The sequence below is a fragment of the Brassica rapa genome, chromosome A08 (assembly GCF_000309985.2).
Source record: "Brassica rapa cultivar Chiifu-401-42 chromosome A08, CAAS_Brap_v3.01, whole genome shotgun sequence".
Classification (NCBI taxonomy): domain Eukaryota; kingdom Viridiplantae; phylum Streptophyta; class Magnoliopsida; order Brassicales; family Brassicaceae; genus Brassica; species Brassica rapa.
The window spans coordinates 19,047,229-19,073,526 of NC_024802.2; the positions used below are offsets into that span (position 1 = coordinate 19,047,229).

General features: G+C 32.4%; 6 protein-coding genes and 1 long non-coding RNA gene across 7 annotated transcripts; 3 read left to right on the plus strand and 4 right to left on the minus strand.

The window, feature by feature from the left end:
• Window positions 1-1,093: 1,093 nt before the first annotated feature.
• LOC103835698 (transcription factor bHLH94) lies at window positions 1,094-8,698 on the plus strand. Its single transcript, XM_009111887.3, has 3 exons — window positions 1,094-6,999; window positions 7,588-7,971; window positions 8,344-8,698. Exons 1-3 carry the CDS (start codon window positions 6,562-6,564, stop codon window positions 8,428-8,430), a joined length of 909 nt encoding a protein of 302 aa, XP_009110135.2. The 5' UTR covers window positions 1,094-6,561; the 3' UTR covers window positions 8,431-8,698.
• A 1,327-nt stretch (window positions 8,699-10,025) lies between these two features.
• On the minus strand, window positions 10,026-11,278 carry LOC103835699 (cytochrome c oxidase subunit 6b-3). Its single transcript, XM_009111888.3, has 5 exons — window positions 11,022-11,278; window positions 10,704-10,799; window positions 10,547-10,629; window positions 10,373-10,454; window positions 10,026-10,282 (listed from the first exon to the last, which is right to left on the minus strand). The coding sequence occupies exons 1-5, from the start codon at window positions 11,061-11,063 to the stop codon at window positions 10,229-10,231; spliced, it is 357 nt and encodes a 118-aa protein (XP_009110136.2). The 5' UTR covers window positions 11,064-11,278; the 3' UTR covers window positions 10,026-10,228.
• Window positions 11,279-11,393: 115 nt separating this feature from the next.
• On the minus strand, window positions 11,394-15,269 carry LOC103835700 (alcohol dehydrogenase-like 2). Its single transcript, XM_009111890.3, has 10 exons — window positions 15,034-15,269; window positions 13,294-14,366; window positions 13,160-13,206; window positions 12,692-13,020; window positions 12,514-12,596; window positions 12,316-12,391; window positions 12,159-12,223; window positions 11,987-12,082; window positions 11,754-11,915; window positions 11,394-11,637 (listed from the first exon to the last, which is right to left on the minus strand). The coding sequence occupies exons 2-10, from the start codon at window positions 13,486-13,488 to the stop codon at window positions 11,521-11,523; spliced, it is 1,170 nt and encodes a 389-aa protein (XP_009110138.1). The 5' UTR covers window positions 13,489-14,366; window positions 15,034-15,269; the 3' UTR covers window positions 11,394-11,520.
• Window positions 15,270-15,297: 28 nt separating this feature from the next.
• Window positions 15,298-16,283, plus strand: LOC103835701. Its single transcript, XM_009111891.3, has 2 exons — window positions 15,298-16,006; window positions 16,084-16,283. Exons 1-2 carry the CDS (start codon window positions 15,298-15,300, stop codon window positions 16,281-16,283), a joined length of 909 nt encoding a protein of 302 aa, XP_009110139.2.
• A 169-nt stretch (window positions 16,284-16,452) lies between these two features.
• LOC103835702 (14-3-3-like protein GF14 omega) lies at window positions 16,453-18,279 on the minus strand. Its single transcript, XM_009111892.3, has 4 exons — window positions 17,604-18,279; window positions 17,072-17,191; window positions 16,871-16,987; window positions 16,453-16,774 (listed from the first exon to the last, which is right to left on the minus strand). Exons 1-4 carry the CDS (start codon window positions 18,081-18,083, stop codon window positions 16,712-16,714), a joined length of 780 nt encoding a protein of 259 aa, XP_009110140.2. The 5' UTR covers window positions 18,084-18,279; the 3' UTR covers window positions 16,453-16,711.
• A 156-nt stretch (window positions 18,280-18,435) lies between these two features.
• LOC117127416 lies at window positions 18,436-22,519 on the plus strand. Its single transcript, XR_004450429.1, has 2 exons — window positions 18,436-18,918; window positions 20,943-22,519. It is a non-coding gene; the product is annotated as an uncharacterized LOC117127416 (long non-coding RNA).
• LOC103835703 (phospho-2-dehydro-3-deoxyheptonate aldolase 1, chloroplastic) lies at window positions 22,261-24,767 on the minus strand. Its single transcript, XM_009111893.3, has 4 exons — window positions 23,882-24,767; window positions 23,353-23,629; window positions 23,015-23,260; window positions 22,261-22,697 (listed from the first exon to the last, which is right to left on the minus strand). The coding sequence occupies exons 1-4, from the start codon at window positions 24,652-24,654 to the stop codon at window positions 22,440-22,442; spliced, it is 1,554 nt and encodes a 517-aa protein (XP_009110141.1). The 5' UTR covers window positions 24,655-24,767; the 3' UTR covers window positions 22,261-22,439.
• Window positions 24,768-26,298: the final 1,531 nt, after the last annotated feature.

A 26,298-nucleotide genomic window follows, 5' to 3' on the forward strand; every position in this document is an offset into this window, starting at 1 on the left:
AACCCCTCAACTAAAGATGAATCGTAAAAAAAACCCTCAACTAAAAATCCTGTGAAATAAACCCTCAACTTTAGTTTCGTTAACATATATTACCCTCCGTCTAAAAAACCGTGACGGAGGGTGACATATGTTAACGGTTTATAAGTTGAGGGTTTATAATGTTGAAAACTTAGTTGAGGGTTTTTTTTACGATTCAAAAATAGTTGAGGGGTTTTATCACTAAAAGTCATTAAAGGGTTTTTAAGTTATTTATTATCCATTTATACATTGTTTTAGATTGATTTGTAAGCCTTTAAAACTAATTTATATTTTTAATATATTAATCTATTATAAAATTAATTTATACATCTTAAATTAATAATTTTCAACACGATTTACAACTTATTATAACTTCAAAATATTAAATTATTTGATATTTGGCAATAGTGATATAAAAAAAATTGCGTGTTTATATCGTCATTTTCAAATATCAATTAATTGAAAGTTTCTAAGTTATATTAAGTCTTAAGTAGTGTTGAGGATAATTCATCCATGAAGTCAATCTTTCTATTTGGAGTATGACGTACTTTTTCTTATTTTTATTATTTTCGTCATCAAGCTCATACTTTCCTATTTTCCTATATTGTTCTTGATTTATTGTATTACTTTATGTTTCAAATATATTATTGATCAAGAAAATAAAAATATAATATAGTTATTCAGAAATCAATGAGAATAAAAATAATCATGCATTATTTTGGAGGGGGAGAAGTATGAATCGGATGACAGAAATCATGAAAATAGGAAAAAGTGCGTCATACTCTAAATAGAAAGATTGACTTCATGGATGAATTATCTCGACACTACTTAAGACTTAATATAACTTAGAAACTATAAATTATTTCATATTTGACAATTAATGACGATATAAACACATAAAATTTTTTATAGCACTATTGCCAAATATCAAATAATTTAATATTTCAAAGTTATAATAAGTTGTAAGTAGTTTTAAAAATTATTAATTTAAGATGTATAAATTAATATACAAATATATTAATGTATTAAAATTTATAAATTAGTTTTAAAGGCTTATAAATCTTAAAACAATTTATAAATGATAATAAATAATTTAATAATATTTAATGACTTTTAGTGATAAAACCCCTCAACTAAAGATGAATCGTAAAAAAAACCCTCAACTAAAAATCCAGTGAAATAAACCCTCAACTTATAAACCGTTAACATTTGTTACCCTCCGTCACGGTTTTTTAGACGGAGGGTAACATATGTTAACGAAACTAAAGTTGATGGTTTATTTCACTGGATTTTTAGTTGAAGGTTTTTTTACGATTCATCTTTAGTTGAGGGGTTTAATTACTAAAAAACCCAAAAATATAAGACATTTGTAGTGAACTATACTCTCAGAATTATTATTTTAGTTATGATATATACATTTATTGGTATATATAGAAACTCTGAACCATCAATCGCAAGAAGACACAAGCGCATATTTGCAATCTTAATGGCACTCTGGATTCATTGACCAGGATTTCTCCAAATCAGAAACCATTGCTTCCTTTTTATTTATATCTTTTACTATTTTAAAATATGTGAGCAGGTATTAATATTGTGTGAACTACTTGTAGATTTTTCTACTAAGAAAAGATTTAAAAAACTACTATATATATAAAGAAGGCAAATGTGCAGGGTTTCAACTTCTTTCTAAAAAATAAATAACATTTTTCAAATGAAGTTACAATTTAACAAAAACAACAAATTTTGTGGATGCGATAAATATACATCGCCATCCCCAACTTGCAATCCCCATAGGATGAGAACTAGAGAAAGTGGGCATCTAAAATATACGACAAAAAAAACCTGCAACGTGTTACACAGTAGCAAAATTACTACTTCCTCCGTTCGGGAATAGTTGACGTTTTAGTGATTTTCTTTTGTGTCAATATACTTGACGTTTACGGAGTCCAATGCAAATAATGATATAAGTTGATGTTTTTACCCTTGTAATATTAACGTGACTTCTAGCATCTTTATGACTAAAAAGCTAATCTAAAACAATTGAAAAGGTTAAAATATAAATTGTATCAGTTTTCTTAATGTTTGTGCAAAGCTGGAAAACGTCAAATAAAAAAGTACGGAGGGAGTACATTCTTAGTTTCAGCTGTTTATGTTTTTCGTGTATAAATAAAAAAAATTACGCATTGAGAGATTGTTTTATACTAATCGTAATTAGAATCAGGTTGTTGGGAAATCTGATATTCTGCCATGTTTTGTAATAAATACAACCAAATTATAAGAATCATAGTTGGAATTATAAACTAAAATGTTTTAGTTTGTTTTACCATAATTATAATTTATGTATTTTGTCAAAGCTCTATGGAAGACGGCATAGATGTCCTTCGGCAAAAATTATTTGTTTTGTAAACTGTTATTTTAGATTTGTACACACAAATTAGAAAAATATTTAATTTTACATAATTTTTTATATAAAAACATCATTATTCATATACCTAATCATATTTCAACAAATAAAAAAATAAAATTAATAAATTCTGCATTGAAATGTTAAAACAACACTTTATATGAAACGAATGGAGTACTTATCACCCAAAACAAAATTCACCAAACAATTTAACGATAATGAATGACACACTACTTTCATTCAACATAAATGTTGTAATAAAGATTTATCACGCGAGTTAAAATGTCTGATTATACACTTTATAAACCTTGAGTCTTGAGCTTCTATTCCACTTTACATTCTTTTTTTTTTAAATGCTTGAATCAAATATTTTCATATCAAGTCTTGCATCGGTATTAATTTAATAAACATAAGATAGTGTCACATAGAGTGGTAGACAACAACGATAGTCTAGTCAAAATGGTTAGCGAAAGAAAAAAAAAGATAGTCTAGTCAAATGATAAAAGAAAAATAATGGGTGAGATTAAATATAAATTTGTTCAAAACAAGTTTGTAATCGTATCTGATTTCCAATTTATCGGGTATATTTTATTTATAATACTTATTTATTAAAAAAGAAAAAAAATTGAGCACATTAGAATAGATACAGTGGAAAGAGATATTTTTTCACGAATCATCTTTCTTACCCAGAACCGGTCCTATAAATCTAAAAGCTACAAGCCAAAACAAATAGTTTTAGAAAACTTGCTTCTCGAGCTATTTCAAACTTATCCAACACATAGATGGTATAGAACAAAATATACAATGGCTATTTGATATGCATATCTTTGAAAAAACACAATATTTTATAATTAGTTTATCTGAATTACTTGATTTTATTTCTGTAACACTTTTATATTGGTTTGAAATTATTACAAAATATTAAAGTATAAAGAAAAACTTAATGATTTTTTTCCACACTAGAAACAACATAGATACATTAAAACCTCTATAAATTAATAATGTGGAATTTTAAAATTTTATTAATTTATAGAGATATTAATTTACAAAAAAAAAATTATTTAGATTTTTATTTTAAGATATATTTATTATAAGATAAGATAAATATTTGATTTTAGTGCATAGACATTAATTTTTTTGTTTTGAAATTTAACATTTATATTAATTATATTATTGGTGTATGTAATATATATTGAATAGAACTTAAATATGTTTAGATAAGAATCCGATGACGAAACTTAGACGTTAAATTTAACATTTACTTTACCTTTAGACAAGAAACTTAAACGTTAAAACTCAAAAATAACTTGACTGGGAACTTAAGTAATAAGAACCGATTGACGAAAAGCAATGCCGAGAACCGTTGCTGCAAAATCCACATGTATAGATAGATTGGTGCTAAAAAATATATTTAGATTTAAGTTACCATAATCCAGTTGGTAAAATTATTTGGCTTTAATTTCCCAAATTTTGATGATTATTATTTATTACATTGTCCGATTTGAGATCGATTAAAAACTGAGTGGTCAAATTTATTAGCTGATCTGAAGATGCTATTTCTAATAAAAATGGTCTTAGAAACGTCACTGTAAATTTGAAGACGAAATGACCATATCTCTTTGTTTTGAAGTATTTATCCCTCCCTCAAGAGTGGATCAGTGTCCCTCCAAGAATTTGTATCTCTTTGATTGATGAATATATCACAAAATACATGCTCATTAGAATTTTTTGTGTTAAGTAATATCAGAGATTTCTTATCTTCACATGTGACAGAAAAAAAAGCTATCATTTCACCAAGATGGCAAGAGAAGAGGTATAGATAGTTTCTCCCAAAGTCTTCGTTTCTTTCTATTTTTGATACTGTTATTGGGGTTTTTCTTCTGTAATTAGAAAACTGTAAAAACATTTTTATTTAGTTTTCCAATATCTGTTATTGGGAGATATATTTAAGATAATGAAGGACTATATATAAATATCTCCATTAACTTGTTTGTTTGTGATTCTATATATAAATATCTCCATCATAATAAACTGAAAATGGAGTCTGACACATATATTTAAGTAACTTATGCTTATAAATTATAATTAGTCAGTTTGATTTTGATAATATAGAATAAAAACAAAGATTAAGAAGAAAAAGGGGGAAATGTAACAATGATAAGGGGAATGATTCGGAGGATGACATAAGAAAACAAGCCCATTGGAAAATTGGAAGCTGTGTTCTTGGGAAAGTACCTGAGAGACAATAAAAGAGAAGCTTGTGAAGTCACATGGACTCTTCTGGACGTATGTTCATGGCTTCTTCTCTTATTTTTCTTACTTTTTTTCCTAAATTGAACTTCACTTTAAACGTCTACAACAAAAACAATACTTTTATATGATCAATACAAAACAAATATCATTCATCTACTACAATGGTAAAATGATGAACAAATTGATTAAAAATAAACGTATTCATTCTAAAAAAGAGGATGATAAAGATATTTTTAGATGATAGTAACCAAAAAAACATTTTGATAATTAGTTGTTTTGATGATATATGTATAACATTAGGTACAAAAATGTATAACATTAGGTACACAGATTCAAAAGAGACAAGATTATTGCATGCAATAAGATTCTTTGTATGATCATGAAGTTTTGTCCTCAAGTTTTATGTTCACATGTGATTTTTTGTTTGGAGACAAAATGGTTCAGATTTTAAGATCCCAAGTGTCCGACCAATTTGACTACAAAACGCAGCCCTAGTCACATCTCTTTAATTCTCCAACTTTTTTATTCATTTTAAAATTAATTTTGATTATAGTACCTATTATTTTGCAGAGTGATTAGATAAGAATAATCGAAAGATGCCACTTAATTTAAAATAGACAACTTTTTGTTTCTGTTAACGAAGTTTTTAATACACAACCTGTTTTATCAATTTCTTACATATCAAGTGGACATCTTGATTTTAAACAAATGTGTATATTATCAAGAAACAAATTTGCTAAACCTGGCATTATGCGATATCCACCCGCCAAAATAAATCTTCTTTTGGTTGTTTTTTTTTATCATCTGATAGTAGAATTTTGGATTTTTGTAAGTTCAAACAAATACGAAGCCATTAATTTTATTTTTATATGTATGAACTACATTATATTTTTATTTAAAGTTAAATCGAACAGGATTATAACTAGACGACCGAAAGCCTGCAAACAGAATCTCTTATTTGGTCTTGTGGTCTACAATCACACGTGCGAAGTTGCATGGTTTATGTATGCATGTATCTTTATCATTTTATGTATCTAATTAGCAACTAATCCCTCCCTTTCTAAGAGATAAATATTTTGTAAAAAGATTGTTTCTAACAAATATTTTTCTAGCGGGTGCACACAAAAAATGTTTCTAGCGTTTTCTATTCATTTTATAAGTTAATAATAGAACAACGTAAATATAGAAAAATAATTTATTAATTAAAAGCTATTGGAAATAATTTATCATAGATGATAATATACTATTTGTTTACAAATTTTAATATGTGTATACACACGAAAATGTTTATGTTTTAGAAATAGAGAGAGTAGTAACCATAGATTCAAGCTGATTAATTGATTTAGTTCACGAATTTGGATACAAAAAAGTTTTTTTTTTTTTTTTTTTTTTTTTGCAAAATTAAAGTTTTTCTTGTAGAATTTTCGACCAACAAATCGGTACAAAACGTGAAAGCGAAAAAACGAAAAATTAATTGACGAACTGACTGTTGACAAAGAAAAAAAAAAACACGACAAAACTAAACACTCTTCACAAAGCTTCTCTCATCGACCGAACCGGGAGAGCCACAATAAACAAATACAAATTTGTTTTATCTCCATACTCTCTTTCACTCTATTATTTTCCTCCGTGCAGGTGACTATTCTTGAGAGTTTAATATCTGCTAAAATCAATTTAAAAGGAATCTTTATATAATTAACTACAATCTTAGTTTCCTTTAGTGGGTCTTAACCCTTTTGCCTTTGTTTCCCCCTCAAGATAAAAAAGAGAGCAACAAACACTTTCTGTCTAAATTGTGTATCCTCTCATTCTCTTTCCCTCTCTTGATTCTCAATCCGTTTTTCTCATAATTTTTGTTTTATCTTTTCAACATTCTCTAGCTAAAAATGCCTTTAGAGTCTGTTGTATACCCCCAAGATCCACTCAGTTACCCCTCCACTTGCAAAGATTTCATGTTCCAGGATCTGTACTATCAAGAAGAGGTAGTAGTAGCTCAAGACACGAAGAATAACATGAATAAGTTAGGGCAAGAACAGAGCTTTGTGGAAAACGATAAGGAGGAAGATCGTCAATGGCGAGACTATCATCAATACCCTTTACTCCCTTCGTTGGAAGAAGAACTTGGTCTTCCCGCCATCGATATGGAGAGTCATCCTCCTCTGCAGCAGAGGAGGAAGAGGAGGAGAACTAGAAGCAACAAGAACGTGGAAGAGATCGAGAACCAGAGAATGACTCACATCGCTGTCGAGAGAAATCGCCGTAAACAGATGAACGAGTACCTAGCCGTGCTCCGTTCTCTAATGCCTTCCTCTTATGCTCAAAGGGTAATTGAGTCTTTAATTACCCACACACTTATGACATATATCATTTGGTCACTATGCTTCATAGGTTTTTCTAATGTGTGTCCTTGTTTTACTTTCTTGGCATAGTACTTAGTTTTTGCGTCTTTTGAGGTTTCTTCAGACCAAAAAGACAAAACTCATTTTGATGGTCAAGTATGAGAATGAGTTCTAACATTTAACAAAAAAGAAAGTTAAAACTCATTTTCTAGGCAAGGGGGATGCGTTTGTATACCTACATATATATGTGTATATCCTTTTTGCAGTATGTTTTTGACCAAAAAGTGATTCTTGTAAGGTAGTTTCTTTTGCAGTAGATTATTCTACTCTTTTTTTTATTAAAAAATATATTACAAAAAGTAGACAAGAGTATGATTGAAAATATTGTGATGTTTTTTTTTGTTGGTTAATGATGTTATAATTCTTAACAAAAACAACAATCGTAACTTGTATGCAACTATAGCGTGATAAAACGCCAATGTAATTATCTAACATTCAAAGATTTTTTTTCAATCCTTTATGAACCACGCAACTATATATCTGATTTCTTCTGAATGAATTTTTGTGATAAAGGGAGATCAAGCATCGATAGTAGGAGGAGCCATTAACTACGTTAAGAAATTGGAGCACATCTTACAATCTATGGAGCCTAATAGGACCACGACCATAACTCACGAAGCTAACACTAGCACTAGCTCGTTAGTGGATCCTTTCTCAGATTTCTTCTCTTTCCCTCAATACTCGACAAAGTCATCATCAATAACGGAAGGCTCATCTTCACCGGCGGAGATAGAAGTGACGGTGGCGGAAGGTCACGCGAACATCAAGATAATGGCGAAGAAGAAGCCAAAGCAGCTTCTTAAGCTTGTAGCTTCGTTACAGAGCCTACGACTCACTCTTCTTCATCTCAATGTCACCACTCTGGACAACTCGATTCTCTACTCCATCAGCGTCAAGGTATGTATACACTTTCCATATTTATTTTAATATATTTATTTAAAAATTAATTGAGTATCATAATGGTGCATGTCTGTAAGAATATATGAAACAATCAGGGGACCAGCCTAACCTAGAAAACAAACATGAATATGTTGATCTATATGCACGAGTATACTAGTCTTTGTAGTGTGGACATTTACTGGTCACAGAATTGTAGATGCAATGTGTACGGGCAACCAAGTGAGGCCACCACTTGTTTCAGGAGACTTTCATATCTTGTTTCTTAACAAAATAGAAAATTTATTATAAAATTTACATTGTTTTGTCAGCTTTAACCTTTTCCAAGAATCATTATATATACTTTTATTTTATTAAATATGGGTTGTTCAGGTTGAAGAAGGGAGCCAACTGACCACCGTGGACGACATTGCAACAGCTTTGAATCAAATCATACGAAGGATTCAAGAAGAGTCATAATGGGTTAGCTTAAATTATTTAGTTTCCAATGTTTCTTTTTTCCTTAAATGTATTTAGAAGTTGCATTTTTGTCTCCGGTAATCAATCAGTTGTCTTTAGCCTCTATTCTATGTCATATGTATTTGTAAAAAAAGGTTGAAGTTTTTTATAAATGGTTTATAAGTCGAAAGGTTGGTGATTTGGCCGCTAATGGTCATACTATACACTTGCCTAATGTTCTTTATGTGACATGTTAACGTTGATTACACGTAATAATTGATTATGGATCTATCTCTTTTCTTCAAAAAGGTTTGCATCTTTAAATCTTTTATTGGAACTTTGAAAGTGTGCGAGTACAACTCCGAATCCTTTAATAAAATTTATAACACCCTGTCATAGTGATTCATACTTTAGATTTGAATGTGAATATATTTTTTTGATCTAATAACCCAAAATAATAAATGCAAAGCTAGGGATTAAATTTATATAGGATCATCTTTATAAAGTAAACATGTAGCCGACCATGACAAACATGCATAAACTATTCACCTCGAGATATGAACCATATGAATAGACAACTCTATAAACGAACCCGCTATATAAATAAACCTTCTTGTAATTATTCTGCGAAATATGTATTTCAGCTAAGTTAACATAAATAAAAGCCTTTTCTCCAAAACCAAACATAAGATAAAAAGTTCGACCAATTTTTTTTCTTCGAGAGATAGCATGTCAAAACGAAAAGATTATTTTGTACGAATTTACAGTGATAATAATAGCAATCCACGTTTGGGGGGAGAGGGAGGGTGTTATAGTATATTGGGACACAAAATCAGCGGTACGTGGGATTCTCGGAAGAAAGGAGATGATGATCATTGGCATATTATGAAGACCCATCAAAGAACATGAAGCCTAATATTCACTTTTAGGGTTAAAAGGCAAGAAGGTATACCTACGTATTATTAGAAAAAGTAAAAAGTAAAGCCTATAGATATGAATCAAACTTCGTATGTGAGACTTCAGAAAGATACTGTTCTCTTCAGCAGCTTTTTGTGTTTTGAGCATAGATTCAGTATCTTGCAGCTTTCTCTTTATCTTTTGTTTGTTTATTATATCTATATATTGGATATCGAATTATTCAGTTATTAGGAACTAAATTATGTTAAACTCTGGCTGCTGCATTGAAGCATACACACACATATATATATAGCTGCTGGTGAGATTTACTGTGATGAGTCTCGGTTAACCAGTCTAGAGGTTCTCGTTAGGTATTACTACAAAGTTTGTAGCTTTTGGTTGATTATTATTAACTAATGGGTTCAAATATTCAAATAAAGACTAACCCTTTTAATATAATGAAGGAAAAAAATGGCAAGAAAAGAAGAGCTTAAGCCTTTTATGAACCGAACCACTCAACTCGAATGGCTGCACCTGAGTACTATACATTGTTTCCACCAAAAGCGATGTTTATATTCCATCATATACCTGATATATTATTTTCTTACAAAAACGATTATATTATTTTTCACCATTCATAACATGCAGCTGCCCAAAATAATATGAGATGAAACTTATTATATATCAATTCAAATGTTTCTTTAGATTGGAAGACTAAGTACGTATGAACCATTAGACGGTACTAAAATTTGAAGCTCGCCATGGAAACGTATATGATCAGGAAGAACAACATATCAGAACTAGATGATCCTCCCAAAACTTATAGATAAAAAAATAAATAAAATTGAGATTATAAAAAAATTGTTCAAGTCTTCTCACATCTTATTGAAACTCTGCAGACAGCAAAAGAGGAAGATATGTCTTAAAGAGGACCAGGGAAAGTTCCATTCTCTCTTTGCTCGTTCCACCTATCAACCTACAAACACACACACACAAGAAGATAGTTTTCATGACATCTTGTAAAAAAATCTCAAGATAGGTGAAGGAAGCTAATAAGTATATATACCCATTCGCTGGGGCAGAGAGATCGATAAAACTTTGCAAACTTATCGCATTCTGGAGCATCGTCACCCTTAGCAGCTACACATCTGGAGATTTGAAAACCAATCACAAGACTTAGAAAATAAGGAGAGAGAACAGAATTTAAAATTAATTTACAGAAGAACATAGATGATTCCACCTGTGATACTCGATGTAACGTGTGAAACAATGCCTTGTTTGGTTTGTGGTCGGGAAACGGAAATCAGCAGGAGCTGTCTCAAGCTGCAAAAAAAAAAAAAAAAAAAAACATAACATGAGCCAACTCAATCAACTAAGCATCAGAGCTATAATAATACCGTGATCTCATCAGGAGTCTCCTCCTCAGCAACTTCGTCATTACTTTCTTCAGGAGATTCTTTAACTTGCTTCACTTCATTCTCCAAATGATATTGCTTCCATATAAAAATCAATTGTTATACCAAATCTTGTTCAAAATCAAAATCTTTTTTTTTTAAGGTAAAAAATCAAAATCCTTTTTTTATGTAATGAATAGATAAATGAATCTAATTTCCGCTCGTTCTCGAATTGAATCGGATCTAACAAAGAGAGAGAGACGCACACACAAATGATAATTCTTCGTATGAAAAACTGAAAATGTCGGTGAAGAATAATACCTCGGAGAGCGACGGAGTTTGAGCAGACGCAGCTTTCGCCATTGGACCAGAGAGGGACGAGGATCGGAGGAGAGACAGAGAATGTTCAGGTGGTGATAACACAACAACACTCGAGAACTATTCGTTAGGTTTTAAGCTCTCATCATGACCGATGTATCTGGTCTGGTTATTTTTTAATAACAGACCAAAACGACAGTGTTTAATTTAGCACGAAGTGGGCCTCGATTTTTCAGTCTTCTTTAAGCCCATTAATGTCTGCCATGCTCGGTATCTTTTTTTTCTCTCAACAGTCAACAGTATCAAGATTCAACACCATATACTTTTTTGGATAAAAAGTTTATATACCATAAACCTTTTTTTGCTATATATGTATACCATAAACCTTTTAAGAAGATGCAAATTGTGTCTCTTCCACCAATTTACAAGCACATTTTCAAAAAGAAATTACATTTGATAAATTTGTATAAACTTTTTGACATGTTTTTGGGATATGAAACAATTATTTATCCATCCATAGGACACACCGAATAGTCTCTCCTTTCACCAATAAATCGAAAGCCTTGTTAATTTCCTCAAAGCTTAACTCGTGTGTAATAAAACCGTTCAGATTAAGTTCCTGCAGTTCAAGAAATATAAAAACCACATGCAACATATTGTAAGCAAGCATAATCTGGTTTGAAAATAAATAACTCCAAATTTTGTATAAATAATTCAATATTCATTTTAAAATACCCTTTTTAGATAAGAATCCACGAGTATTGGAATATCAACTTTAGGTTTAAGACCACCGAATAAAGTTCCGCATATAGTTCTGCCTCTGAGAAGATCATGACTACCCAAGCTTATTGGCAACATCTGTTTTTCCATCCCCAAAATTACTGTTTTACCCGATCCCTGAAAAGAATCGGTTTAGCCTTGGATTGATGGTAAACCCATTAAACCCCGTCAAACCGGTAAAAACGTACCGTGCGTGTGCTATTGAAAGCCTCCTCCATCAAGGACGTTAAACCAATGCATTCAAAACTATAATCAACTCCTCCTTCGGTCATTTCTTTTATCACCTTTTCCCATAATTACCAAAATGCGTAAATTAACTTCTAATTGAAAACTTTATAGAAAAGGTGTAAATCAACAAACTTGGCTAATCTTTTTCTCTCCAGATAAAGCAGGGTTGACGAAGTCCGTGATGCCAAATCGTTTACCTACTCAACAACAATGGTTGTACATGTGTTTTATATGATAAAAAAACATAACATAAAGCCATCAACATATAAATTAGATAGACCAACCAAACCTATTTCAAATTTGTCGGGATTGAGATCTACACCGATGATCTTTGCAGCCCCACGTAGCCTGGCGCCTTCCGCAGCCTTTTTTACCAAAAAAAAATATTTAGTCTTTTCAATCATAGAACACTAGGATTCGCAAATAAGCTACTAATCGTTCATGTCATGGATAGAAAGAATATTATTTTAGAATACAAAAGTTGTACCGCAAGTCCAACACCACCAAGGCCAAAGATAGCAACAGTTGAACCTTCCTCTACGTCAGCCACCTTCCATGCAGCGCCAACTCCTGTTTCCACGTGTCGCACCATCAGTCCATTATCTAACTTTTAATATCACAAATTCACAATCAAACCCTAACACGAATATGGAATTTAGTTTTACCTGAGGAGACGCAGCAGCTGAGCAAGGCCGCTTTTTCAACGGGGATCTCAGGGGAGATTTTGACGAGATGTGCGATGTCAACGACGGTGTATTCAGTAAAACTCGAGACGAACAAAAAATGGTAAATATCTTCTCCCGAGGAATCTTTAAACCTGGAATCCATACCATATCGCCTCGTGTTTGAAAAGAAATCGTCACAATACCTCGAGCACCAGTTGCTCTTTGGGGATTTGCAGTCTCTACATTCCTCACAGTGAGGGTGAAACACTGGTAAAACAACATCTCCTTGTTTGAATCCGTTTACATGATCTCCAATGCTCTCGACAACACTTGGTTACAATACCAATTAAAAAATATAAGTAATTAGATTACATTAACCCACAAAAGAAAAGAAAAAAAAGAAAAGCAATCATGCAAATTCTTGAAGAAGAGTGAAAATTAAAATCAAAGAAGTATATGAAGAATCACCCCACTGCTTCGTGTCCTAGAATCCTCGGAAACCTTGCAAGAGGTCCCTGGAAAAAAAGAGTCAACGGGTAATGAAATATAGAGTCTGCGTTTACTTTCCTATGCAAAGATGGTTATATATAGAGTAAACTTACCCGGTCTAGTTTCCAGAAAGTAACATCAGTGTGGCAAAGAGAAGTGCATAAGATCTTAATTCGAACTTCGTAAGCTTGAGGTGGATCAACTTGGATCTCCTCTATGACCAAAGCTTCTCCTGCTTTTTTACATAATGCTGCTTTGCATCTAATCGGTTTTCCTTCGTGGATGGAAATTGAAGATGTCTTGTCCATGGTGAATGATGGATTATGATTGTGATAATGAACAATGATTGAGTTGAAATGAGAGAAAGAGAGAGAGGGAGAGACTCACTTGTCCCTGTAAAACGATTACCTTAAAGTTTTATCGATTTCTAATAAAGTATAGTGTATAATAATTGAGCTCGTCTCTATTCTTTTTGACAAAATACGAAAAGGTTCTCCATATGAGACGTAACGGCCTAACTTTATTCGTAAGAAAATGAAATATAGACAGATTAATTCAATGGAAAAAATATATTGAGCTGGTGGAGGGTCGAATAAGAAACGTTAAAAGGAGCAAAAATTTTATGAGTATTGATTCCCTTCAAGAGTCAATTAACAGTAATTAATATTGTATTTATCGTTAGACATGAATGTTAGATAATAAAACTTGTAAACAATATTCGATTGTTAAAAGTTATTAGTACAAAACACGGTGGGAGTGATGTGTTTACTGAAACCTTTATTGCCTTTTACAATCCAAATGTTTTGAAAGTATTTTATTTTGGTCAAAAGTGTTTTCAGTAATATTTTTGTTTTAACATCTGCTTTTAGTAATCCAATTAATAATTTGAACATCAGATTTAAAAACGAATTTATAAGATTTAGTATATATTTAATCACTAAAACGTACTAAAATGACTATTAAATGATAAAATTTAATTTGCGTGCGGTTAAATTCTTAATTTAAATTCAGTTAAAAGATAAAAACTAGAGAACCATAATTTGTTTGCTAAACCTATCTCACATACACACACCGAGAGTCTTTTTTGGAAATCTAACTAATGAGTTGGAACATTAAATTTAAAATTAAAACTCACAAGATGTAATATACATTTATGTTAAAAATACTTTGACCATAAAATACTACACTTTGGGGGTGATTGGTTGGACTTTATCTCCCTACTTTAGCTTTATTTATTTTTAAATCACTAAATTTTACCAATCATGCTTTAGTTTTACTTTTAAAAATTAAAGTCTACATCAAGTTTTTATTTAATTTTACCAATCATGCTTTAACTTTATTTTTAAAGCTACAGCAAAAAAAACAAAGCAAAACTTTTTATTATGTATTTTAGGCAAAAATGCTACATCATATTTTTATAGGCTGTAGAATCTGTAAAATGTAAAAAAAATATCTATAATATCAAATAAATTATATAATCATAATAAAAAACTTTTATAAATATTTTAGTTTTGAATTTGAGTGTTTTTTTTAATTATTAAAATATTTAAATAATATAAATATTATTTACATATCACTTTTTAAATTACAATAAATTTTGATAATTTATAAAAAAATATTAATATAAATTATTTTAATTCATATAAAATAATAATTTTATATATACAACACATATTTCATATATTTTATTTTAAAATATCTACAGCCTATAACTTACAGCTACAACAAATTTAACTACAACAAAAGTCTCTGCAGAAAAAATCTACAGTAACAACTTTACAGCTACAACCAATTTATCTACAGCTAAACATCTACAACTAAATTTTTTAAGCCACAGTCGAACCAATCATCACCTTTGTAAATAATTTTAGCTTTTGCGCAGGTTGGTTCTTACTTTGAGTTTAAAAGATTACCTTAAGTAAAAGGAATAAACATAAAACATAATTTAATTAATTGCTTGCCAAACCTAAAGAACACATAGAAGAACAAGTGTGTGTTTGGGAATCTAATTAATTGGACCCTGACTAAACATGAAAACATTTGTTATTTATGTCTGGTAATTTCATGAGATTAAACACAAGAAAAATAACATAAAATACAAAGAGAGAAAGATGGCAATGGGGAAAAACAAGAAGCCGATTTACGAGAGCCGTCTCGTGAACATGGACAGGGCCAACGCAGCTGGATTCAAGGCCACGGCTCTGAGACTCGCTGGCACTACTCCATTCTCGCGGGGTATGAATAGCAGCCTCCGTCATCTGCCACTGGCTCAGGTTAGCAAAACTCAGCCCATCAGCCGAAGTGGCGATGGTATTACCCCTTTACTTTATGGTTACCCTGCGGCTTTGACTAGGAACAACGCCCTGAGCACCTCAACATTTGAAACATCACCACCTTCGCCACCGTCGCTGGAAGAAGAGTCGATGAAAGCTCCGGTGGCTGCCTTTGAGAACCGTATGGCCCAAGACGATTCGAACGTGGAAGATTTCTCTGCGTGGTCTCCATTCGATGAACCGTTCATAACTATTGACAAGGAACAACAACCAGAGTACGTTCCACCACAAGTTCCGCTGAGTTCATCGTACGATAGTCTAGACTGCCCCAATGCTCTGAACGATTCGCCACCATTTCCGAGGACTTTGCTTTCGGATAATCTAAACTGGCCCAACTTTTCGCATTGTTTACGATCGGAGCAAACTCCACTGCCACAGCCGACGACTTCACCTTCGGAAAGTCTGCATAGGACCGGTTCCGCACATGGTTTACGATCAGGAAACATCCCAGCAACGCATTTACCGTGGGGAAGTCTTTACCCGAATGCATATGGTAATTTACTAAATTGGCTTAACTATCATAATGCTTTTCGATTTTGAGAATATTCCACTGATCTGAGAACATTCCAGGACCTGTTCCAGCGAGGCCGAGTTATCTGAATGGTCGAGGATCTGAAAACATGGTACCACCAGTTCCGGGGCATTTGCCCTCCGAGAGTCTATTTAGCTGGTCTAATTCTCACAACATTCCACCCCTTGTTCCTGCGGCTTTACCTTACGGTAGTGGAGGTTGGCCATATCATCATGGTTTCGGGACTATACCGTCATAGAGCCTCCTCAGCTATCGGAGCGTTTAGCGTTTCTTGTTTTTCCCTTTCGTTGTTGTTTTTGGTTTTTGTAACTTCTGCTTCTTTTTGTGTTTGTCATCTCAATTTTTCTAATTGACAGTTATCTCATTTGCTTCAACAAAAGACTACTTTTCTTTTTATAAACAGAAGATTTGATAAACATCGTTAATTCTGCTTGAAAAATTGTTATTTATTTCCTAAATCACATGAAAAAAAAACCTTTCATGATCTGAAAACAGAGCAAGATTCCATTCTGATAATGGAAATCGATCCAAACAGGGTAAAAAAACAAAAGGAGAGTGTAACTTCACCATTGAAAGAAAGAGAGAGAGGGACACACACCTCTTTGATTAGACACAAATACTGACGAAGAAAGATGGTTTCATTCAATCCCTAACAAAAGATTCATATCATTTCTGCTCCTCTGTTGGCTTTGGAGGCGTTGCTTCCTTGATCTCATCTGCAGCTTCATCCTGATCCACACCAACAAAACAAATACGCAATGATTGCTACAACCGTTACAATGTGTAAAGACTAAAGAGAGAGAGAGAAGGAGAGGATAAGCAAACCTGCATGTCAGATGTCCAGAGAGTGAGGTTGTCACGTAGAAGCTGCATGATCAAAGTGCTATCCTTGTACGACTCTTCCCCTAGCGTGTCTAACTCAGCAATGGCAGCATCAAAAGCCTAAAACCCCCCACACAGAGAAACAAGAACAACACTTACTCTCTTCATTATCCTAAAGATGAACTGGTCAAAGATTGGTTTTACCGTCTTAGCAAGGTTGCAAGCACGATCCGGAGAATTGAGGATCTCGTAATAAAACACAGAGAAGTTCAATGCCAAACCAAGACGGATCGGGTGAGTTGGAGCTAGCCCCTTCGCATTCTCCTGCACAATCAAAATCAATAGGCACAGGGCTGTCTCAATTATTTTTTGGACCCTGTTCAAAAATATTAATGATATATTTAAAGTATAATGAAATAGCTTTAGAAATTAATAGTTATATTTATATATGTTTAATTTTTTTTCATAAATTATAAACTCTAAATTAGTCAGTACTGTATTTAAATTTTGAAGTTTTAGACTATAATTTATGTATATATTGTTGACAATCTTTATTCGGATCCTGTTCGACCACTCCACATGTATGTGCTATTAGACGGCCTGCATAGGCATAACCTTTAAAGGAATCTAAATCTAATCTTGAATCAGAAACTAATCTAGGTCTAATCCAACAACCTAATCAAGAATCAGATCCGTTCAATCAGCATCAAAGAATCAACCAGATCTGAGCACGAACCTGAGCAGATTCGTAAGCGGAGAGAGTGTTATCAGCGGCGTCATCTCTCTCCTTACCGATCTTGAACTCAGCCAAGTACCTATAGTAATCGCCTTTCATCTTGAGGTAGAAGACCTTGGAATCCTCGGAAGCGGCGGAAGGGACGAGCGCAGACTCGAGCAGCTTCAGGATCCCGTCGCAGATCCCCGCTAGCTCCGACTCGATCTTCGCCTTGTAGTCGCGGATCGTCTTGACGCGGTCCTCGTTGCCGCGGCTCTCTTCCTTCTGCTCGATCGAGGAGATGATCCGCCACGAAGCGCGGCGGGCGCCGATCACGTTTTTGTACGCGACGGAGAGGAGGTTGCGCTCCTCGACGGTGAGCTCGGTGCCGTCTGCGGCGGCGGAGAGCTTCTCCATGAATTCGACCATCTCTTCGTACCTCTCGGCTTGCTCGGAGAGCTTGGCCATGTATACGTAGTCCTCGCGCGATGAAACTGCCATTGTGATATCGCAGATCGGAGAGTTTGTTTGTTAGTTTGTTTGATTCGGTTTATCTCTCTCTGTGTAGGTTAAAAGAGAGGAGAAGAAGGAGGAGGCGAAAGGAGTGGGGAGCGACAAACTGCGTTTTGATGATGAAAAGCGAGAGAGAGAGATAAAAGATGGAATCTGGACCGTTGGATTTGTACGGTTCAAAAGCGGGAAGGTCGTGCGTTTTATACGGAAAAAGAGTTGGACGAAGATTCTATTAAAAAGCCTTTGTTGGTGTCCCATTTTGTAGAAGTTTTTTTTCTTCTGAAAACTGGACTAAGACATTTTTTAGAAGTTACCAACAAATAATTAGAAAATCTTGATATATTGATTGACAAAGCAAGGTATTTATATAAATATATATTAAACATAATTCCACCAGGAATATGGTATAATCAATTATATAATAAATTATGTAAATCATAACATATAAAACAAATCAGCCAACATGTGAAACGAATGAGTTGGATTAAGAGTATACAAATAAAAAATACAATCCAAATTCCCAAATAAATTTTTAGTATACGAGTGATGACTTGATCGTCGGATTGAACCAAAACCGCACAATAGAATGCCGCCGATATACAAAGAACTGCTACTGTCATGAACGTAACCAGAATCGCCATTATCAAACGGTTCCTATAAACAATTGTAACATTGGATAATTAGAGTTTTTTTATTTGTCTTAACACCCAAAAGTTCTCACTATGGAAAGACCATTAAATAGCTATGATTAACGAAGTCCAATCAAATAATGATTGGGTTGGTTTTCTAACCAATCATACAAGTTTTGATGAGTAAGTCTAAGGTGGGGATATTGGATTTAGAAATTTGATAGAATTAGAAGGAATTTAAGTTTCCATTAAATTCCACTGTTATTCAATTATTGATTTTATCAATTCTTTTAAATTCTTGTGTTATTGGATTAATCATTTGTAATCATTTTTTTAATTACTTTAAATTCTATTGTTATTTAATATTTGAGAGATTTTGTAGTAATGTCATTTGATAAGAATTTAATGGAAAATGTTCTATAGAAATGTAAAGAAACAATTCTTTGCCTATATGGAGAGATTTGCTATGAGCGTAGGAAAACACAACCTATCATTTCTCCCTCTGCATTTCACGAACTCACGTAATAACAAAAGAAAAATAACATAATCCCTACAAAATAGCATTTATTATAAAATACTAGTTACAAAACTTCAAATTGTTGTTGACAATATATTCTAATCAAATAATATATCATAAAATCTCAACAAAATAGTACGTAGCATTTTTAAAAACGTTTTTTTTAATTAGATCTATCTCTCATATAAATCCCTATAAAATAGTTCTTATATATTTCTAAAGAAACAAAACCTAGATCACTTCTCCTATATATATAGAGCACTGCATATCTATTCACAAAGCAAAAATTCCATCTAGAAAAAAATATTTTCCCCAAACGTTAAACTACTAGTTCATGGCGTATACTAGTTTTTTTTTATCATTAGTTCATGGCGTTTTTTTCCATTAGTCTCCATTTATTATTTCATAAATCTTTGTATATCATGAGTTTTTATTTCTGTATTTATATGTTTAATCATTTACGTGTGTATATATCATATAATCTACTTTTATAAAATAAATATTTGCATGTATGTATGTGAAAGAACAAATAAAAGTATATTGTTACAATCCATAAACTAATGTAGTGCTAATTATTATTTTTCTTTCAGTTTTAAGATTAACTAGATCTTGATCCGTGCCTCCGCACGGGTATTAGTTTTTAATTTTTGTAAACGTTTAAAAATTAAATACACATTATTGTACTAATTAAATTAGAATATGCTAATTAATTAAATATAATTGAGTTAGTTTTATTATTCTGAAATTTTTAAACAATTTTGATTAATTTAATTTTTAATAAACCAATAAATTAATCTGATCATTTAGTCTATTTTATAGTTTTTTATGGATTGCAAAATTGATTTTTTTTTATTTTGATTCTTTAAATAAATGAATGATTGTATGTCTTCTAAATTTATTAGGTAGCTAAATATCAGACAACTATTTAACAATTTTTATGGAAATTGCTATTTATAAAGTAAGTGGCATTGGATGGTAATTATTGAGGAAAACTTAGGGTTAAGATTTATTTGTACTTCAGTTTTAATAGTTTAGATAAATAATTTCGTGAACTTTTTTAAATATACAAAGATTCGAAAATTTCATAGAATTTAGAGGAATTAGTATTCTATCAAATTAATGTATATTCCTTTAAAATCCATCATAAAAAGAATTGGATAAATGCATTAAAATCTCATTAAATCTTTTAAAATACTGCAAAAGTTCTTACTTAAGAATTCTTTCAAATTCAATTACATTCCTTATATAAATATATATTAAACATAATTCCACCAGGAATATGGTATAATCAATTATATAATAAATTATGTAAATCATAACATATAAAACAAATCAGCCAACATGTGAAACGAATGAGTTGGATTAAGAGTATACAAATAAAAAATACAATCCAAATTCCCAAATAAATTTTTAGTATACGAGTGATGACTTGATCGTCGGATTGAACCAAAACCGCACAATAGAATGCCGCCGATATACAAAGAACTGCTACTGTCATGAACGTAACCAGAATCGCCATTATCAAACGGTTCCTATAAACAATTGTAACATTGGATAATTAGAGTTTTTTTATTTGTCTTAACACCCAAAAGTTCTCACTATGGAAAGACCATTAAATAGCTATGATTAACGAAGTCCAATCAAATAATGATTGGGTTGGTTTTCTAACCAATCATACAAGTTTTGATGAGTAAGTCTAAGTCAACCAAGTGACAAAAAAAGTCTAAGTCAACCACTGGAACCAAAATGAATACCTTAATCTCAGTTTACATGAATATCGAGCAACATAAGTAAATTTAGTTCACTCCATGAATGTTCGATAAAATCTTGTCAAATCCAAACTTATTGTATAAAGTTGCACATATAATTAATCTCTTAGTCGTATACCTTAATCGTAACCCGCTGATGATGAGGAGAATTTGAGTCATAGAAGCAGAAAACGATACTGTAGTACTAGTAACCATTCCATGATAAAACCCACGCTTTGAAGTTTGAACTATTGCCCCCCAGACTTTCGCCTTACAAACACCAGTTTGATGTCCAGGGGAACATATGTCACTTTGCCAAACGCCACTTGGAGGATTAACCATAACTTGAAAACTCATACCGGCTATGACCGTCGCCGCAACCATCAGATTGCCTCTTGTTTTCTCTAACCAATCACCTTGACGGTTTAGGTATTTGATGAACCATTTAGATAATTCTTCGCGTTGATTTGCTTCACTGTTAATTTCCACGATTTTAAGCTATGGATATCACACTGATGGTATTCACTATTCACTCTAAGTTATTAAAATGTGTGTGTATATAACTTATCTTTTCGTTAAGTTTAAGAAAAAAGAAAAAAATAGAATTGTGTTTTAGGAATTGAGATGGAAATTTCTGGTTTGATCAAGTAGACGATAGACATAGGTGAAGAAGCGTCTTCGTTTTCTTTAGATATTTTTTTTGTTTTGTTTATAAACGTATTGCTAGGTTCTAAGTTTAGAATACTACTAATTGCACAATATCAGACTTGACCACGTATGAATACTTTTGTTTTTGCTTATAACGTATTGCTAGGTTTGAAGTACTAATTGCACAATATCAGACTTGACCTTGACCTTTGTATATGTATATTTTTGTTTTGTTAATAAACGTATTTCTAGGTTTTAAGTTTAGAATACTAGTTGCACAATATCAGACTTGAACTGTATTTATACTTTTGTTTATAAACGTATCGCTGGGTTTTAAGTTTTACAAATATCAGACTTGACCTTTGTATGTATGTTTTTGTTTTGTTTATATATAAAAGTATTGCCAGGTTTTAAGTTCAGAATACTACAGTAGTTTTTTCTTTTTTTCAGAATACTAGTTGCACAATATCAGACTTAATTAGACCTTGGATGTATTGTTTAAAAACGTATTGCTAGGTTTTAAGTTCAGAATACTTATTGGTCAATATCAGACTGGACCTTTCAGTTTAATTGATTACAGTCAGAACCTATGTTTTTGTTCTACCACAAAACTGTTCACAACATGAATAAAAACGTTCCATGATTATATTGTAAAATGGAAATAATACTCATTAACAACAATATCAAAACAAAACCTTACGCGTTCTATTGACCCAATATTTGGATCAAAGATAAACGGGACAGTATATTGAATTCACACACTTATTTTATATAGAGATATTACACCACATGTTTGTTTAAATTAGACGGAAAAAGCCTGTTGGGACTTGATGCGTCTCTTTCTAAGGCGTTCGGCAATGATGAAGGAGAGCTCGAGAGACTGAGAAGCATTGAGGCGCGGGTCACAGTGCGTGTGGTATCGCGAGCTCAAGTCATCGAACGTGACTGTGCGTGAACCGCCGATGCACTCGGTCACGTTCTGACCGGTCATCTCTAAGTGAACACCTCCTGGGTGGCTCCCTTCTTGTTCATGCACGTCGAAGAATGCTTTCACTTCAGCCTAAATATTTTTCAGTTAACAGAAAAAAAAATTATTAGGTTATTTTGTTATAACTTATCAAAAATAAACTTCAAAGTCTACTAAAAATAGACGTAGCAGATAAATTCAGGACACGTGCTTTTGATAATTTTTTCACTATATTTTAAAGACCACCAAACTATAGAAAAAAGCAGTTGTCGTCAACTTTAGCCCAACTAAAGTTGATTAATGTCTCCTTTCGCTATCTCACCTACTACAACAAACATATACTAACCAATTAGAGAAAGCTTTTTTTTTTTTGACAAAACCAATTAGAGAAAGTTTTATGTAAACCTTACCATTATAGAGTCAAACGGACGAGTCTTGAGGCCACAAGGAGCCTTAATGGTGTTTCCATGCATTGGATCACTGACCCAAGTCACAATCTGTCCAGCACGTCGCACAGCTCTAATCAAATTAGGAAGCTTCACTCTCATATTCTCTGCTCCCATTCTGGTGATAATTGTGATCCTACCAGGTTTATTATCAGCATTCAAGATCTCAATCAGCTTCACAAGCTCATTCGGATCCATCTTATCACTCACCTATAACCCACCACAAAGATCTCAATCAGTTTCACTAGCACAAACTAAAACTTGATAATGTATTTAGAGTTGGAGAAAAAAAAACACAAAACCTTGATTCCAAGAGGATTAGCAACACCTCTTAAAAACTCGACGTGTGCTCCATCAAGCTGTCTTGTTCGCTCACCGACCCAAATCATATGAGCAGAACAATCATAGTAGAGACCAGAAGTTGAGTCCAGCCTTGTTAGTGATTGTTCATAAGGCAAGAGCAAGCACTCATGAGAAGTCCAGAACTCGGTTGTTTGCATGATGGGATGATCAAGCGTGAGTCCAGCCGCGTGCATGAAACCAAGCGCTTCATCAACACGGTGAGCTAGTTCACGGTACCTGCCGATTCAATACAACCATTTTTAACACACATACAAATACAACCAATACCTTAGGCCATCCACATCAGCATGTTCTAAGTGGATCTCTAAATTAAATTTAAAACAATAATTATAAAGTAAGAGACCTCTGAAATATTCTGAAAAAATTATGAAAATCCCAAGTCCTACTTATCTCTCAACTTTAAAAAATAAAAATTTACCAAAAGAAAAAATGATTAAAATAGTATTATTTGCTGTTGTTTTTGTTTACCTGTCTCCTTGCTCACTACGTTCTGTGAAATCAAGATTCCATTGAGTAACTCTCTGCATAGCAGCATAACCACCAGTAGCAAAAGCTCTCAAAAGATTCAAAGTAGCTGCAGATTGACAATAAGCTCTGATCATCCTCTGTGGATCAGGAATCCTCGACTTGGAATCAAACGCATCTCCATTGATGTTATCTCCTCTATAACTCGGCAGCTTCACTCCGTTCCTCTCCTCAAACGAATCAGACCTCGGCTTCGCAAACTGGCCCGCCATTCTTCCAACCTTAACGACGGGGACTTGGCCACCGAACATCAAAACAGCACCCATCTGGAGAAGAATCCTAAAGGTGTCACGAATGTTGTTAGCGTTGAACTCTTTGAAGCTCTCTGCACAGTCTCCTCCTTGTAATAAAAACGCTTCACCCATCGCTGCTTGACCTAACCGCTCTTCGAGAAGTCTAGCTTCTCCGGCGAAAACGATCGGAGGGAAAGATTCGATCGTGTCGAGCACGGCTTCTAGCTCAGCTAAGTCAGGATACTCCGGCTGCTGAAGAGCTTTCTGCTTCTTCCAGCTCTCCGGTGTCCATTTGGATTTACTCACGTTAACTTCGACGGACTTCGTTACCGTTGATGAAGTTGGTGGTTTTGGGTCGGTTTGCACGGCGGAGATACGGAGGGATGTGGTTCTTGGTACGGCGGAGGAGAAGCTTGTTTGACGGTGGTTGAATATCGTCGTTTTGATTGATGATAGGTTCATGCTTCCATTCATGAGCGCCATCTTTCCTCGATTTTTTTTATTTTAATAAAGAAAATGTTTTTTTATTTGGTGTTGAGATTCCGACAAGTTTGTGAGCAACACGAAACCTGAGAAGTGTTTGAAGGAGAAGTTAAGGGTTTTATAACCCGGTAGTTGTGTTTGGTGAAGCTTTTTGTCTTTGCGGTAGGTGAGGGTGGATTCGTCAATTCATCACATACGAGCAATCTAACCGGAAACTTATTTTCGGGTCAGGTTTACTTTGAATAATGGATTCGTCGCATGTGTTTGACGGTAGTGTTCGGTGAGAAAATGGTAATGTATGTAACCACTAGTGGTTGGTCCGCCCTACGGGCGGGTGAATTTACAAATAAAACTATTTTATATTAAAATATATTTTATTCCTTGATCAAAAATTATTTTAAAATTATTTGGAAATTTATTTTAAATTGTATTAATAAATATACTATATTTTATTCAAAAATTAAATTATAAATTTTATTAAATTTTGTTGGTTTGAGTTGAAAGGACCACTAACATTTATTTTGTTAGTGAAAACACAAAATTATGAAATTAAACAGTTAAGAAAAATGTAATAATTTCTATTCGTCCTTTTTATTTTTATTCTACTTTGATATAGTTAAAGAAAATATAAAATAAAAATAACTAATATTTTTTAAAAATTTCTAAGAGTATAATTTTAATACTATTAAAATAATTAATTTTATCACGATAAGAAATTAATCTACCTCTAAACTAAATCAATTGAAAATATAAGAAGTCGTAGTCGTGCTGCACCTCTAAACTAAGATTTACCCGACTTTTATAAGGAGAGCAAGAATATGCACATCAAGTCTAAAATATATAATTGTAATATGATGCTTGATTTGTCGTGATTCCTTTTCTTTTCTGTAAGGTAGCCAATAGGAACTTAAATGTGATTTTAGATATAATATTAATAAATCTCATCAAAAATATATTAAGTGTTAATTATATAAAATATGTATACATATAATTAATTTATAATTTTAATAGAACCATATATTTACATAGAATTTTCTAAAAAAATATTATCTTATTATTTTATCGATTCATGTCAAATTTTTAACCGGCTCAAATTGGAAACGATGAAATTTATTAATTTATAAATATTATTAATTTATCGAGTATTAATTTATAGATATTCTATTGTACTTAGAATAATTAGTTTGCTTGTATAACCTCGCCGGTTCTTAAGTATTCTGGTAACCAATTTTTCATGTTAACTAACAGATTTTTTGGGTAATCAAATAATTTAAATTTTTGTGGCTAAAAATTATTTGGGTAATTAATTTTTGAATAATTTGGTTTATAAATAGTAATTTAAAATATTTTATTATTATAAAACTAAATATAGGTAATAATTATAAATATATAAATTGATTATATTATAGAAAGTCATTTATGTTCTTGGTTCGATTCTGCTTCGGTTTTGATTTTTTGTTTCTATCCCAAGTCGAACCGAACATTGTTGTTAGTTTGATTCGGTTCTTAGATTCTCGATAAATGTGTTAATTCCTAGTTGTTTATCATAAATACAAATGTTCACCTGTTTGTAGAATTATACTTGACAAATATGTTTTCTAGGTTGTTGCAATGATACATTACTGTTGTCTATAATTTAAATAT